The sequence below is a fragment of the Cladophialophora immunda genome, assembly GCF_000835495.1.
Source record: "Cladophialophora immunda strain CBS 83496 unplaced genomic scaffold supercont1.6, whole genome shotgun sequence".
Lineage (NCBI taxonomy): Eukaryota > Fungi > Ascomycota > Eurotiomycetes > Chaetothyriales > Herpotrichiellaceae > Cladophialophora > Cladophialophora immunda.
Genome location: NW_015622546.1, coordinates 2,880,414 through 2,894,686, shown reverse-complemented (window position 1 = coordinate 2,894,686; position 14,273 = coordinate 2,880,414). Strand labels below are relative to the sequence as shown.

Here is a 14,273-nt window from a genome sequence, read left to right as displayed (position 1 = left end):
CCATGATCCAACCTTGACAGAAGTGGATTAAGACAGCAATGTTAATGAAACACTCTATGACCACAACATGAGAGCTTCTGCACCCTAACACACGGCTATATGGCTGTACCGGCAATGCAGCATCGTGAAGCGACTGCCCAAAACAGGAAGCTCTCTCCCTCCCTCCTAAATTGTTGGCTAACTACAATAACATTTGATCTTAGTCACGGGACAAGGCGCCTCACAGTGTAATGATCTATGGCGCCTTTTCCGTGTTGCCAAGCTGTCCTTTAGTAGTTCCATTCCCCATTGGATGCAGAGAATACATTTCAAATGACTCAATTATCTTTCCCTCATACCATAGCATTTCTAAGCCCCTCGGTTCAAGTCTCAAATCATTGGCCCTTGCCATTGTGTGAAGTTTAACTATAAGTGGTAAGACTAGGCTGCAGTGGAGGCAACTGACATGGGTGTTTACAGATTCTCTGCTTACCAAGGGTGACGGCAATTCTGCACATCACTGTACAATATATATGGAAGTGCGTTTATTCGCACAGCGTAGGCTCGACTGCGTGCTTTGAATCCTTACCACCACATCAGATCTCAAGTTAATGAGATCTTCTTGACTCTGATCTCTCCGTCGATTGTTCAGGGCTATTAAGCATCGCAGCGAATGTCGAGCATAGCGGACCCCTGTAAATATTCCTGCCTCTTTGCGGGCTGCCACCCAACAAGCTGTCCGGTCAACGCAGTCGCTTTCTGGAACCGTTGTCGGCTTCGATCAACACGACAGGACCTTACGCAGATTTCGAGATGAGCTTACAAAACTCAGAGTGATTCTGTAGGAGATACTCGATACCAAGGAGTCAACCCTCACACTTCAAATCCCCTTCTTCCAGCTCTTATTGACCGAGGCTGTCGAGTATGCGACATGTTCGACCCGTTAATGAAGCTTTTAGTGAAGCATCAGTACCTAGCCTTCGAGATTGGGCGACTATAAAGTTTACGGGTGGATATATGAATGATTTTATCGACATGATCGAAGAGTATCGATCAACGATCTCAATTAATCTAGAGACCAAGTTAGTCGCACATTTTCGCATGTCTTCTTTGGATTCCGCTAATTCAACCTTAGAGCCTGTATCTCTGTCCAAGGCTACGATGAAAAAATTGAAGACACAGAGTATAATCTCAGGCTTTATCTGCATCGAACCAATGAGAAGATCACCACCATGTAGGGGAAAGCGATCCACTGATCCACCCTCGAATCATTGAAACCCGGGTTGCCTCAAAGCCTAAGTTGCAATTAGATGCAAGTGCCGCAGTAGTGATCTGGAGTCGAACGGTCCCGCGGGACTGAAAATTTCATCTGAAGAGCAGCCAGAAATTGGGTGCTTGACCAATGCTAAGAAAGAGTTTACTTCTCAAATGATATAGGGGCCTGACGACGCTCATTCGCCGTCAGATATTGAACATGAATTATCATGTAACCCTCTCTGTAAAACAAATTTCCCCTTGCACAATAACCTTCAAAACTCAGTTGTGGAATAGGTCCGGGCAATTGACATACAATGGGTGGCACCGATATCTCTCATGGTCGACTCAGATGGTCCCGTATGGGATCATTAGGCATTGGTACAGCAAGATGAAGAGGAGGAAGTAAGTTTGTCCTCATTTGAGGAAACGACCAATGTCGACAGTTTGAAGACCCATTTCTTGCGAAACCCCTTGTTCGAGCGGCTTTCTCATCCGGACTAACCAGAGTGGTAAATTCTTGTGATAAACCTTCCCTGTTCACATCTGGAACATGGTCAAAGGAAGGCTTCGCAGCTCTGGCGGGTTGTTCAGTTGCCTTGCGGGACTTCTTAGGCCAGAGCACAATTCTTCGAGGACCGTTGTCATAGCCTTCGCATTTGATTCCAAGACGAAGACAGTTATTACCTGTCAGACCGCGTTCATTAGCCTTAAGAAAGCTTAGCTAATTGTAAGACATAGCAAATAACTTACATGAGGGTCGGTGTTCATCACATTTCTTCTTCCGCTTACGGCAGGATAGGCAACCGAACTTCGTGCGACGGTGCGGTGTTTGACGGAAACTGTGACTTTCCGCATCGGTCTTGTCATGAAGCGTCGCTGGGACGGTTTGCAGTACAGAGGAATTTGTAAAGTCGATCTGTGGTGTTGCGACGGCTCGTAAGGGGTGCTGATGACTGGCCTCTTTTGTCTCAATTGCGTGAGCCGTGTTAAGAACGTCATTCTGGTCTCCATTTTGCAAGGGAGCTCCACCAATCCCCGTGGACAGCCAAGGAGTCACATTAGAGCAGCGTAATTCGCGAAGGCTGTGAAGTTGGCTCGGTGGAGGCAGGAAGATCCTGCCTTGAGGTGTTGCTGATTTAGTGTTCTCTTCGGGAGTGATATTCGCTTGACCAACAGGGAATGAGAGCTTAGTTTGCTGAAAGAGGGATGGCCCCTTAGTCCGACATAGGGAAGGACCTTGCTGCTCGTCATTTGGCTTGGATGGCCGCATAATCTGTCCAGTAGGATAGAATGGATCGTGATCGGACAGCAATGCGTCCAAGCCACTTCTGGAGAGTTTATATTCCGGCTCATGACTCATGTCACTCGGAGACATCCTTTCCTCTTCTTGCAGTGCAATATTGTTTTCCTATTGTAAGGAGTTGAGGCTGTGAGCTTACTGCTCAAATATGCTGTGTTGCTGTACTATTCGAATCTCGTCCGTTTGATTGTTTTGCCATGAGCAAAGTGTTTTGAGACGACAATCACGTCAGGTATTCCGGAAAGTCGTGGGAAAAGGGGGAAGGCGAGCAGACGAATATATCTCTGGAACTGTAACTCTTCTGTTACCGCGGTGAAGCAAAGTACGGCGCGGATAGTTTGGTGGACTATGTCAGACAACAGGCTGAAACTGAGTGGTTCACATAGGGGATGTGACAGATATATTGGAATATGGATGCTTAATATAGGCCCAATGAATATGCTGGCGCAGTCTACCGCGTAGACCCTGCGGAGGTAGAACTCCGGATAGCAATGGCACCAATGGTTACACATGGGCTTTCGAGGCGCAGGGATAGTTTAGTCGAGGCGACGCGAGTTTCAGAAGCCGCCCGACTTTTCTTGGCAACATAATAGCCGAGGAGCCAAAGAGGAAAGGATTGTGACATGAAGTTGTCTATATGGGTCCGGAGATAGGTTCGATGTGACCGCCACTGTACAGAACCTTATACGGACGCCCTAACCGTGTCCAGGAAAATCTTCTGACAGGTGAAACTAACTTTCGTTTAGTGCTGTGTCCACATACGGTCGGCAGAGGGCCTGGAGACAACGAAGAGAAATACACGCAATCCTGTGGCACGGGCTTCAGTCTGTCTCGTTACCGCATCCCACGGATTTCCATGGGACTTTATCAATAAGGCGGTGAGGCCACACACGATCTTTTATACGTTCCAGAAGCCGGTGTACGGAAAGACATGTCTGACAGTAATAGCACCACGGATTCGCTTTGATTTTTGCTAGAGCTCGCCACAGGCTTGACTGGTTCATCCGTTTCTTCCGGCCCTGCAATGAGAACATGGCAAAGCGCGGAAGACATCCAAAAATCGCCCACATGATCACAAAGCATAGCCGGAAAGGCAAGAATCGTCCTCTCAACAAGGAAGAGAAGGAGACGAAGGCGAAATATGAGCAACGACGGCGTCGGCGTTTGTGTTTGGTCAAAAAGGCCGGGGAATTGAACGCAATGTGCCAGATGAAAGTCTTTCTCCAGGTCACCGACCAGGCAGGACAACGTACCGACTATTTCAGCTCGGAGAAAATTTCGGATACTTGGCCATTCTCTAAGCAGAAATTGGTAAGGACGCAAGGAAATATCTTCCAAGGTTTATGAATTCATCATATTCTACAGCTCCAAGATCCCAGCGTCCGCCAGATTACGCTCGCAGGTAGGGCCAACAGGCAGCGGTCGCTACAGTCTAGAGATGACAGGAGGGAAGAAGAAGAAGAGGAGGAGGAGGAGGAGGAGGAGGAGGAGGAGGAGGAGGGGGAGGAGGAGGAGGCAGATGCCCCAACCGAAGAAGCATCGATCCCTATGGCGAGCGGCTCTGGCATACACAATATCTTTCACATCGTCGATCAAATGTCTCAGGTTGGAGAGCGTCAAGCTTCGCTATGGGAGGGCATGAGATCGGCGCTCACGTGGTCAAAGTCTTCAGCGATTCCTAAGCATCAGTCATGCAACAGTGGCGGAATAAGATGAATGCATCATCCAGAATCCTTATTCGTTATCAGCATCTTCATTGTTGATTATGAATGCTTCCTGGCGCTTCAATGAGTTGGTCTTCCTTGCCTTCTTGGGTCGTCTTGGGAACCATCCACTTCCCATCTTTTCAGAGTAGTGGGCCGTGCAGCTATCGTCGTAGCACGCTGTCCAAGATAAGAGCGAATGCTGTAATTTCTGTTGTCGTTCCTGTTCTTCCAAGGTGGCTCCTTCCTTGGGAATTTCTTCTTTCTGGGATCCACCTATCTCTTTGTGAGATTCCGTACCTGGGTGGTCCATCTGTGCTGTGTTGCTCTGGCTGTCGGCTGCCATTTGAGTTTCCTGTGAAGTGTTGGCCTTTGTTTCTTCACAACCGGCTATACCGTCGTCCATCATGTGCAGCGTTGGACCGTTCTTGCATTCTTTCGCACGGTGTCCGGATGTTCCGCATTCGTAGCACAGACCGTTTTTCTTGCGTTTCTCTCGCTCCGATTGTGGCAATCCGCGGGTTTTGTTGTTTCCATTCCTCTGATATTTTCCTTGCGCGGCACGAGACTGTGCTTTCCGTTGGATCATGTCGAGGTCCATGGGGTCTCCGTGGTATTGCTTATTTTTGTAGGTCATTCCCCCTGTGTAAGTCCCTTTTCTTTCCAACTGTCGTTCATACAACCAGTTGTCGGTCTCAATGGAGAGTTCAACGAGTAGTTTGTACTCATTGGGACGATCCATCCCCATCCTGTCTTTGACCGAGTCCTTCAGCCCTTGATAATAGTCGAATTTTGAAGCAATGCGGACAGCTATTTGAAAACACCACAGTGATCTATGGTTGACCTCGACCAGGATCCGTGAGTTTCCGGTTCTGGTGAACCTCGGAAAGTGTAGTCGACCAGTTCGGAGGCAGGGATTATCGGCGATGCTATTCCGGCAGGCCTCGAGTTCCATCACCCAATGAAAACTGGCATTTAAATGAACCATTATTCTACGAGGTTTCTCGAAACTGAGACCAATAATTCGGCCTTCGCAAACACGCTGGGGTGGGGGTTTCTCTAGCAGTACGTTAGTGGAGTTGACCACAGATAACCCTGGTGTCTAGGTTCACGTCTGTTTCAACCTTAGCTACGCCGGAGTCTGGAACTCCGCAGTTTCTTACCACTCCTTCCCATGAACCTGATTGGTACTGTACCAATCCCGTATACTCACACCAAACTCGTCATCTCGCGAGCAAGTAGCAGTACAAAGTGTCCTACCGCTGTAAACTGTGGTAAGTGGCTGGCTCTTCGGCAGACAGGTGGGATCTGGACTCTCGAACGATGATAGGATCCGCGTTTCAAAATGGTTTCGCCGCCATTTAGGCACGCAACCCCCTTCGAATTGCGTGGCTAGGAGCTTGAATAACTGAAATCAATCCGTCGCCCAGGTACACTAGAAGTCGCGTTCCTCGGGCTCTGGTCACTTGGAGGGGAAAAGAAGATTCACTATTCTCTATGGGCGAACGTCCCCAGGTATGGACGAGCGAAACATTTTCGATTCTGCAATTGAGGATCAGTTTGGACTGGAAGGTTTTGACAGAGACCATGGACTAGGTCTTCAGAGTCCATTCATCGACCCGCAAATGATTTCGAACAATGGCGGTCTCTCACAAGTCCAAAATTTCAGTCATACAGGACCTAGCCGGCAGGCCGCTTGGAGTACGGGTCCGACATTGACACAACATGGTCATCGTGTTGTTACAAAGCCTTCGCAGAGAACCACACAGCAGCCACTGCGGTCACCCTCCATCAAAAGCACGTCGAACTTAGGAGAAAAGTCCACAATAATGCTGGGGCAGGAGATGCGCAACGCAGCGCAACGAGTCCGGACAATTGGGGGGCAGTTGCTAGACATCGAGAGGTACATCGAGTCTTATGTTAACCAATGCTAGATCTGACAAGTATTGCAGATGCAATAAGGCTCTTGGAGACATGCAAAACGTAATAGTCGATCTTCAGACCAGAACGTCTCGGATTGAAAAGTCACTGGCACAAGTTGTTGATCAGATGAACCAAATGGAGAAACTAAATGAGACAATGATGGACGGAGTGCGTACAATGTGTGATAGCTTGAATACGGTGATACGTCCATCCACCTTACCAAATGTCACAGGGCAAGGGGACACCTGATCAGACTTCGTGGCTCCCGCAGTAGACGATAGAGGCTCTTACCGATGGAAAATGGACGCTCTTGTTTGTAGGATCGTCCGGAGGAAGATTCTCATTACTCGGTGTTTGCTGGCTTAGAACAAATCGAACGTGCTGCTCCCAAACCTCTGCATTGTCTCCACATTCTTGCACCTGAGATCAGCCCCTCCAACGGCACCAAACAAAACTCAGTTATCCAAAGATCTTAGATCTGAGCGACGGATGAAGAGAGATGAATCAACTCGGCAATATGATCTACAGTATAAAGTCAGGTCCGAAGCCTGTAGGTTAGGGCGGAGGACGAGGTAGCAGCTCTTAATTCTGAACGACGGACTTACAGTAATAAAAATGTTACCAAAAAGGTCTGGATTTGTGTCGGGAATATGCCGTATGTTAATGTACCAATGTGTCACTAAAGCCGAGCCCATATAATTTCGGGACCACCCTCCAGCGTGTCCCTGGAGTAACCTGCATGACCTTCTTCAATGTTCCTATTTCTGAGTTAGCTATGTACTTTAATCCGGGTTCAAACATTGAAACCATTTATTATCGATAATTGTAAGTGGCCATGTTGAATTGGGGGCATCAAGTGGCGGTGGGACCGCCAGAGGCAAAGGAGGCCGACGAGTACGACGAGCATGGCCCCTAGTACCAGGGTCTAAAGTCAAAGACCTCACCACTATACAAGTAGGTAACAAGAAAGTCTTTTGTTCCAGCTTATCCCTGCTGTGCACCAATCATAGCTACGGAGAGCCGCCCAAGGTACGGTCGGCCCCATTTTGGAATGCTTCCGGTCCGGCCTTAACTTAGGTTGCTCTTTGCTGAATTATGTCATGTCCCTCAGTGGAAGCTGCGTGTTTATAGTTCGACAACCATGGCTGCTAGTTCCGATGTGGCCACATAGCCAAAAGCATAATTTGAAACATCTGACCACCGGCGGGCCGTGGCGGGATGTGATCAGTGCTGGCATTTGGGCGCCTAAGCAAAGCTTAACAGCCGCCGCAGTAATTCTCTACCCATTTAATGGACGTGTTATTTGACTGTATTGTACAGTTTGGGGCAATAGAGAATGGATGTCTCGGGGCGCTCAACGCAACTCTTGAGCGGTCTATGAAGGAGCTTGAGCTGCCCAGATCAGTGACCTGGATAGGACTTCGCAGCAATGATAGGTCCAGAATAGCTTGTTGGTCACAGATGAGCACGCGACGACGATGCACCAAAACCGATGTCGCACCAATAATGAGTCGGTCGCTAAGCGCCAACCCGTACATTGGCCCTCTGGCGACGGGGAAAGAGACGCCATTCTGATTCGGCCTTTGCTCAACCCAGCTTTCGTGACGCGAGTGGATACGCAAGAGCGTCCCCTTTTGCGCTAACTGTTTTCAATTAGCACAAACTCTACGCATTAATGTGATGGCAGAAACCATACGTTATTCCAGATCCGCAACCAAAAACACTGTTCGGCAGAGCGACAGGGGCCAAAGCTTCCTTCGTTGCGTGTGAGCGTCCTGGCATAGTACACCAGTCCCTTTTCGTCGCGAAATGTATGTCAGCGTTCCCCTCGCAACGGGATTTAGAAAGGTGCTATCCCTCGGACGTGAATCGCGTGGCCTACATATCGACCACAAGAAAGGATGGAGATCCAATACCACTCGGCTCCCAGGCCGCGTAGAAGCCGATTTGAGACACCGACTGTGAGGCGTAACTATCTTGAAACACAGCGCAAGGTGCAGTGCAGGGGACACTCGCCGCCTGGATTGCTGCGTAAACGAAGCGGCGGCCCAGGATAAGTTTGAAGACGTCTGAGGACCACAATTGAAGTCTGAAACAGTGCTATAACACCGATTTGGAGAGAAAGCGGCATTGAAGGATACATAAGTCGGGAAGAACAACCCTCTGTGTTGGTCATGTCTCGCTGGATCTGTCCAAATGGCGACAATTTCAAGAGCAACTGCCTCAAGAGCATGTCAATCATGCAAACGAAAAAAGATTAAGGCAAGTCTCCGGACAGAGATATTGTAGACTCCTAGGCTAAACTTTTATCGCAGTGTGGCTCTGGCCATCCTTGCACCCCTTGCATCCGGACCGGGATCTCCTGTCACTTCAGAACGGACGGACGAAAGCGTCCCAAGAAATCATACCTTCACGAACGGGGAATTTTGTACGGTATACTACAAAGCATCAGATTCAACGACGAGTATTTGGTCAGCAACCTTGTCCAGTCTATCCGCGGCAACAGTCCTTTGGAGGTCACGGCCGCGGTTGTGTTCGACAACTTTCAGTCACTGGACCAGGGCGTTCTCCTGGAAGGCGTGAATATCACCAAGGCTGAGATAGAAGCAGCCTTGACTGGCCTTTCAACCCCGAGCAACGAAACGGTGTCCACGGTGGTTCCGTATTCAAAAGGCTCGTCAACCAATCCGCCTCTCACCCAAGCGAAAGGAAGCCCATCAGAAAGCGAGGCTCCGTTGATACCTCCAAACGCTTTCAACTCCTTTATCAAGCCACTGGACATGGAGGCACAATTCCACGAACTTTTTGGTGCCTTTTTGACTCCAGGAAGTCGTTTCGATAGTGGCTATCACCAAGGCCCACACTGTTGCCAGCGTTTGAGTAGCGACAAGGATGGCGACAATCACCAGGGCTTGAATCCTCCGAGCTTCATGCCATTCCAAGACCCATCCTCATGGCCAGTATATGGATGGGATGCCTCGGAAGCAAGCTGGAAGGCAGCATCTAGTCTATTTGAACCTCCAGGGTATGTGGATCCTATATACAATGATTATCCGGATATTATGGGGGCTACAGCATCTTCTGATTCTCATGAGGACGCAAACATATAACTGTGTTCAAGGTTCATTTAGTCGCTGTATCAGATTAAATGTTACTGTACTTATAAATCTTCAGCATCTTGAAGTAGAGACGAAGAGGTCTCTGGCCATTTTGTTTTCTCCGATGTTTCTGATCCAGAACGAGTTTCGTGGTAATTCCTGCCCTCATATACGACGTCTACGGCCAGCTTAAACAGTCGGAAATGCTTGGAAGGAAATACAGCCACCCAAATGGACCGTTTCCGCACCCAACCAATCGATGTCTCAGGAGCGAATGAGGGATGCATCCTCAGGGTACGTCTTTCATTATTTCGTCTAGTATCCTTTGTAGATCCTGCATTTTCTCTTTCAAATTTTCGAGAATTATTCTAATTTGCCCTAACCCTGCAGACATGCCCTGTTTTGTCTCTCAGTTCGTTCGAAACTTCGAAACCTTTGAAATTGCTCCGCCGTTCTTTGGTGGAGAGCAGCTCGAAGCTTCCGGGTCTCTAGGTGAGCTTGACAGAGGTTCGAGTCGTTGCAACCCCCGTTGCGGCAGAAGATTCCCGTTGTGATTCGCAATGACGCTAGCTGTTCCTTGTGCTCTGATGCTCTCTTTTGTGGCTCTTCCGTCAAGCGAAGGGACGAGATGTCGCTGGTATTTGGCATTGCCGTAGGATGCTTTGTTTAAGCCTGAGCATTCAGTTTGTCAACGTTCCTCCGGGAGAGGAAGCCACGGAGATTCTCACCTATGTCAGAGAATGTAATGATAGCTCTGAAAATTAGTGTGTTGGAAGCATACTCGAGATACAGGATGTGCCTGTACCGTAGTACTCTTTCTCTCCCCTCAAAGGTCGTGAATTCCAGTACTCCGCTCAGCCGTGTTGACCTCTTGCGACATACCAAAGCTGGGAAGGAGGGAGCCACGCTATTACTAGTTATTTCAGGAAAAATGGCCGGCTTTGTCATGCCTTAGATAAATAATGTATGCTGCAGCAAGTTTGAAGATCTTCCAACCCATGAAGGATTTGTGCCGTACGGCTGCCGCAGATTTTTCTGGGTTCTGAACATAACCTGTCCGCGATCATCGAACTTGGGTTGGGCCACTGAAAAGAGGCGTTGCTCTTGCTTCGTTGAGGCTTGTTCTCGTCAGGAGTGGAGCTACTGTAAGTTAATCGTCTGCAGCATTCCACTTCATGAGCCAATCTCGAAGCAGTCTCGGCTGCGAAGAAATCTGCATATCGTGTTGACTCCGACGTAAACACCAGACATACCGCCTCAAGTCGGCTCAAGGTCCATTGATAAACACTTGAAAATGTTGTTAGGTCCGAGTGCCAATAGAAGCTCTGGGGTACCAACCAGGCCACAGGAGTGACCGAGAGGACCGCACCGTATCAGCAGCCATGGACTCACACCAATCATGATAGAGACTTCGACACCTATCGCTCGCTTCCAGCCAGGGCCTACTGGTCACAGCCACCGGGGAAGGACGCACTCTCGTGCGGGATTTATTACCGGGATATCGAAACTCGACCAGTTTTGCTCTTATGATAACTTCACCCAGGTCATCTAAGTTGTGTTGGTGAGGCGGCTCTAAGAAATGCTGGTAGATGAAATCCATGATCCTTACGCCCCTGTGAAGCCATTGAAGTATATTACTAGTTTAGGACTTGTCCAATATCAGAAGGAGCCATGCCGATTCGGTGGGTCTTTTTGACACTTTCTGCTACAGAATTCGAGGGGTCTCGGAAGCATGTAGTACGTGTACCTAATAATCTTTCTGGTGTAAAGCAGTACCTTACATAATGATGGTTGACCATCCTGTTTCACCACCATTTCGTTTGTCTTCGCCGTCATTGTACCTAACAGGGACCATCAACGTGTCTCTCTGGTCAACTGCTCCATGATCCTTTGTTATCAGCTACCGCACAGTGCTATAATACGGGCGACCAATAATATGAACTGAAATAGACAGGGAAAATAGAGCTCGGTAGATCATGTATACAGCAGTTACGTTACAGGATTTCTAGGCTACACGAGTGTCCGGAATGTTCTGGTGACCTCCAAATTCATCAATCCGTTTTTGATCACAATCGGGACGTGTCATAATATCCTGAGTATCCATTTCCAGCAAGGGTAGTCCCTGAGCGCGACTCGGATCTTTTAAGAGGTCGAATAGGCCACCCCCAAGCGCCTTATGCAATTGCGCACTAATGGTACATAATGATGGCTGCGAAATAACGACAATGCAATCATATCGAGCCTGGCTTTCGACGTGGCTCATCTGGTAATGCGCGGCCCCAGGAAAGTGTATGATGCCACGCGAACTGTGGGAAGTCTGCATCGAATTACGCGCCGCCACGGAGTACCGTGGTACCGAGGTGCCCCCCAGGACTCGATCAATGATTTGGAGCTATTTGAAAGGCCCAAAGCCAAGTTTAGCGATCCTCTTTCAGGCCAGAAATCCTTTCATCAGCGACCTTTTTGCCCGACATCATGACGAAATCGAACGCTGCTGCTCAACAGATTCTTGACAGCATTCGCCAACACCGTGCCGATCAAGCGGCTCTTCTCCATCATAATTCTCAGGTGTCGCACGATCTGTTCGCTTCGCTAGAACAGAAAATCGGCGGCATACTGGCGCAACAACCAAGCACGACAAATGAGCTCGTGCAAAGGATCCAATTACTTGAGACAGAAAAGGTCAAGCTATTCTCGACCTTAGCCAGCTTCCAACATGAAAATCAAAGACTGAACGATACCATTCAAGCATTGAATCAAGCACAAGAAGGAGCTCAATTTGCCTTGAGTGATGTGGCACTTCAGCTAGCTCACGCCTGGAAACTGCGAGCTGGAACCAACGATGAGATTCACGGTCAATTGAAGACCAAGGGTCTCCAGGATACGACGATTGAACAGGTCATCCATTCCGTAGGCTTCTTGGAGGAAGTAAAACTCTCTAACCGACTGAGGAGATCGGATAGGATTGGTTCGAAAACCTGAAGTCCCGGAAACCGTCCGCTTTTTACACGCCAGGGTAGCACTTCTACGGTTTCCCGTCACCTATAAGCGCACCGTCTGCAACATTTAACTACAAGTTCCCACTTCGGCGAACTTGCAATCAACGGCCACTCTGTCTGCGTCATGGCTGTTTACGAGTTCTTGTGCACGATGGAGGCTTCACCTCCACCATATCAGCAATCCAATTGTTATCAGATTTTGTCGTGATGTTACGTCAACTCTAATCGGTACTGCTGGTCTGTGTGGGTGTGGTTATTAAGGAAACCCATAATATCGCTAAGAAGTACTGAAATCAACAGGGTGTGCAAAAATAGCATCATAACCCATTACTTTTCAAGGTCCAGAAGGCAATATCTGATCATTGTGACTTTTGAGGAGGGAACTGGTAACTGTACGCCACCGCCTTGTTAAGTTCAGCTGCTGAGGTCACTCGCTATTCACTACAGTGCTGCTCTGGGCCAGCGAAGACTGAATCTACAACTAAACGTGCAGATGCAGGACAAAACTAGCCAGCCTACAAGGCGACATGAGCCAGTTTATCAAAATGTTCTGGTTCGTATTGTCCATGAGTTTCGTAGCAGAGAGATGAGCCATCGACGTCGTCCACCTTCCCCTGGGAGTTCAGTCGTGTTATTCCGCAGTAAATCCAATGATATCCCGATATCTATTGATGGTCACTGAGATCAGCTCTCTACACAATTCAAAATGCTCCTCTAGGCATCATCTTGCCATAAATGCTAGAAATTGATTTTTCCAAGACCGGGCTTCATTAACATCCCATATCGTGTGACAGATTGCCAAATCAAATCTGAGTAATACTGTAGCTTAAGTCGTATCATTGGAAGGCATTGCTGGAGCAAAGCTCGGCCGGCTGTTAGCCACCCCGCAAGGTGCAAGGTTGCTAAGCTCTTGGACGTAGCAAAGCGTTGTTATACCGGAGCTCGGGTCGTCTGAAGTGTCGACATAAACTACTCGCTATTGGTGGCAGCGGCGGGTCTGGTAGATATCTCGCGTGAGTCCTTATAATAGATAAAGGCTCTCCGGTTTCTCGGTCCAACTTCGCCGTTCCTCTGGGCGATGGAGTATTTCTGCCAAGCCGCAATGGGTTGGCCTGTTTGGGACCAAACTCGAATACTTTCTTTCGGAAAGAAAGGATTCTTGGTTGAAGATCGAATGTACCATATCCACCAGCGGACGACGAAATGCCTTAGATCTTTCAACCTGTGGATGGACTCGTCGAGCCGATCTAACTTGAAGAAAAGTTCCGCCTGACATGGGCAAGCATCGGCGTGAGGATGATTTCGTAAATCGTGTTTTTGGCAGGACTCTGAGAGATACCCGATCTTATCGAACGTCTCTATAATGGATGCCTCCAGTGAGTGGATGATGAGGTTCCTGAGGCATAAATCTTTAAAGAGGTGCAAGCTGATCATCATCTATAGCGACTAAAGAAGGCTTGCTAGAGCATAAACGTGTCGTGAGATGAGCAGTCGGCAGAGTCAGCAATAAGAGGAGTACCGGGCCGCTATTAGTGGACGATCGACATCGAACTCATGGTAAATATGCAACAGTCACAAAATATATATAGAAGCTCCCACAACATGCGGGGGACGATGTTTGACAGATTTGGAGGACCGACCCAACCCGGAACAGGTTCCTCCAGAACTTGCGGTGTTCTCAGGGTGGCTCCGCTCACCGCAGACCATCACCAGCATGATCGAGGGGCGCCTTTACTTTATGATGACCACGGATTCAGGATGGCCCTGACGGAAGCCCTCTCTACTTCATTGCGACTCATGCAACATGCTTTGAACTTAGCTGGCCTTTCTCGTATGTTTGCCAACCGGATCTGCGTCTGAGAGAATGTTAGTACTATCGTGGTTGTCGGTGAATCCCGATCCAGGAGTCGTAATCGACAGGCCTAAAATGTGAGGTATTGTGGAGACTGATGGTCGGATGAAGTCTGTTCTGACATTGAACCTTACGGTCTATGCGCGCTTTGCAGGTCGTCAT

At 48.6% G+C, this 14,273-nt stretch overlaps 2 protein-coding genes across 2 annotated transcripts; one reads left to right on the top strand and one right to left on the bottom strand.

Annotated features, from left to right (window-relative positions):
* Positions 1-3,604: 3,604 nt before the first annotated feature.
* Positions 3,605-4,252, top strand: PV07_10515 (uncharacterized protein; the record flags this gene model as incomplete). The annotated part of the gene is made up of 2 exons (XM_016397850.1): positions 3,605-3,847; positions 3,902-4,252. The coding sequence occupies 2 exons, from the start codon at positions 3,605-3,607 to the stop codon at positions 4,250-4,252; spliced, it is 594 nt and encodes a 197-aa protein (XP_016245041.1).
* Positions 4,253-4,270: 18 nt separating this feature from the next.
* PV07_10514 (uncharacterized protein) lies at positions 4,271-5,227 on the bottom strand (the record flags this gene model as incomplete). Its single annotated transcript, XM_016397849.1, has 1 exon — positions 4,271-5,227. One exon carries the CDS (start codon positions 5,225-5,227, stop codon positions 4,271-4,273), a length of 957 nt encoding a protein of 318 aa, XP_016245040.1.
* Positions 5,228-14,273: the final 9,046 nt, after the last annotated feature.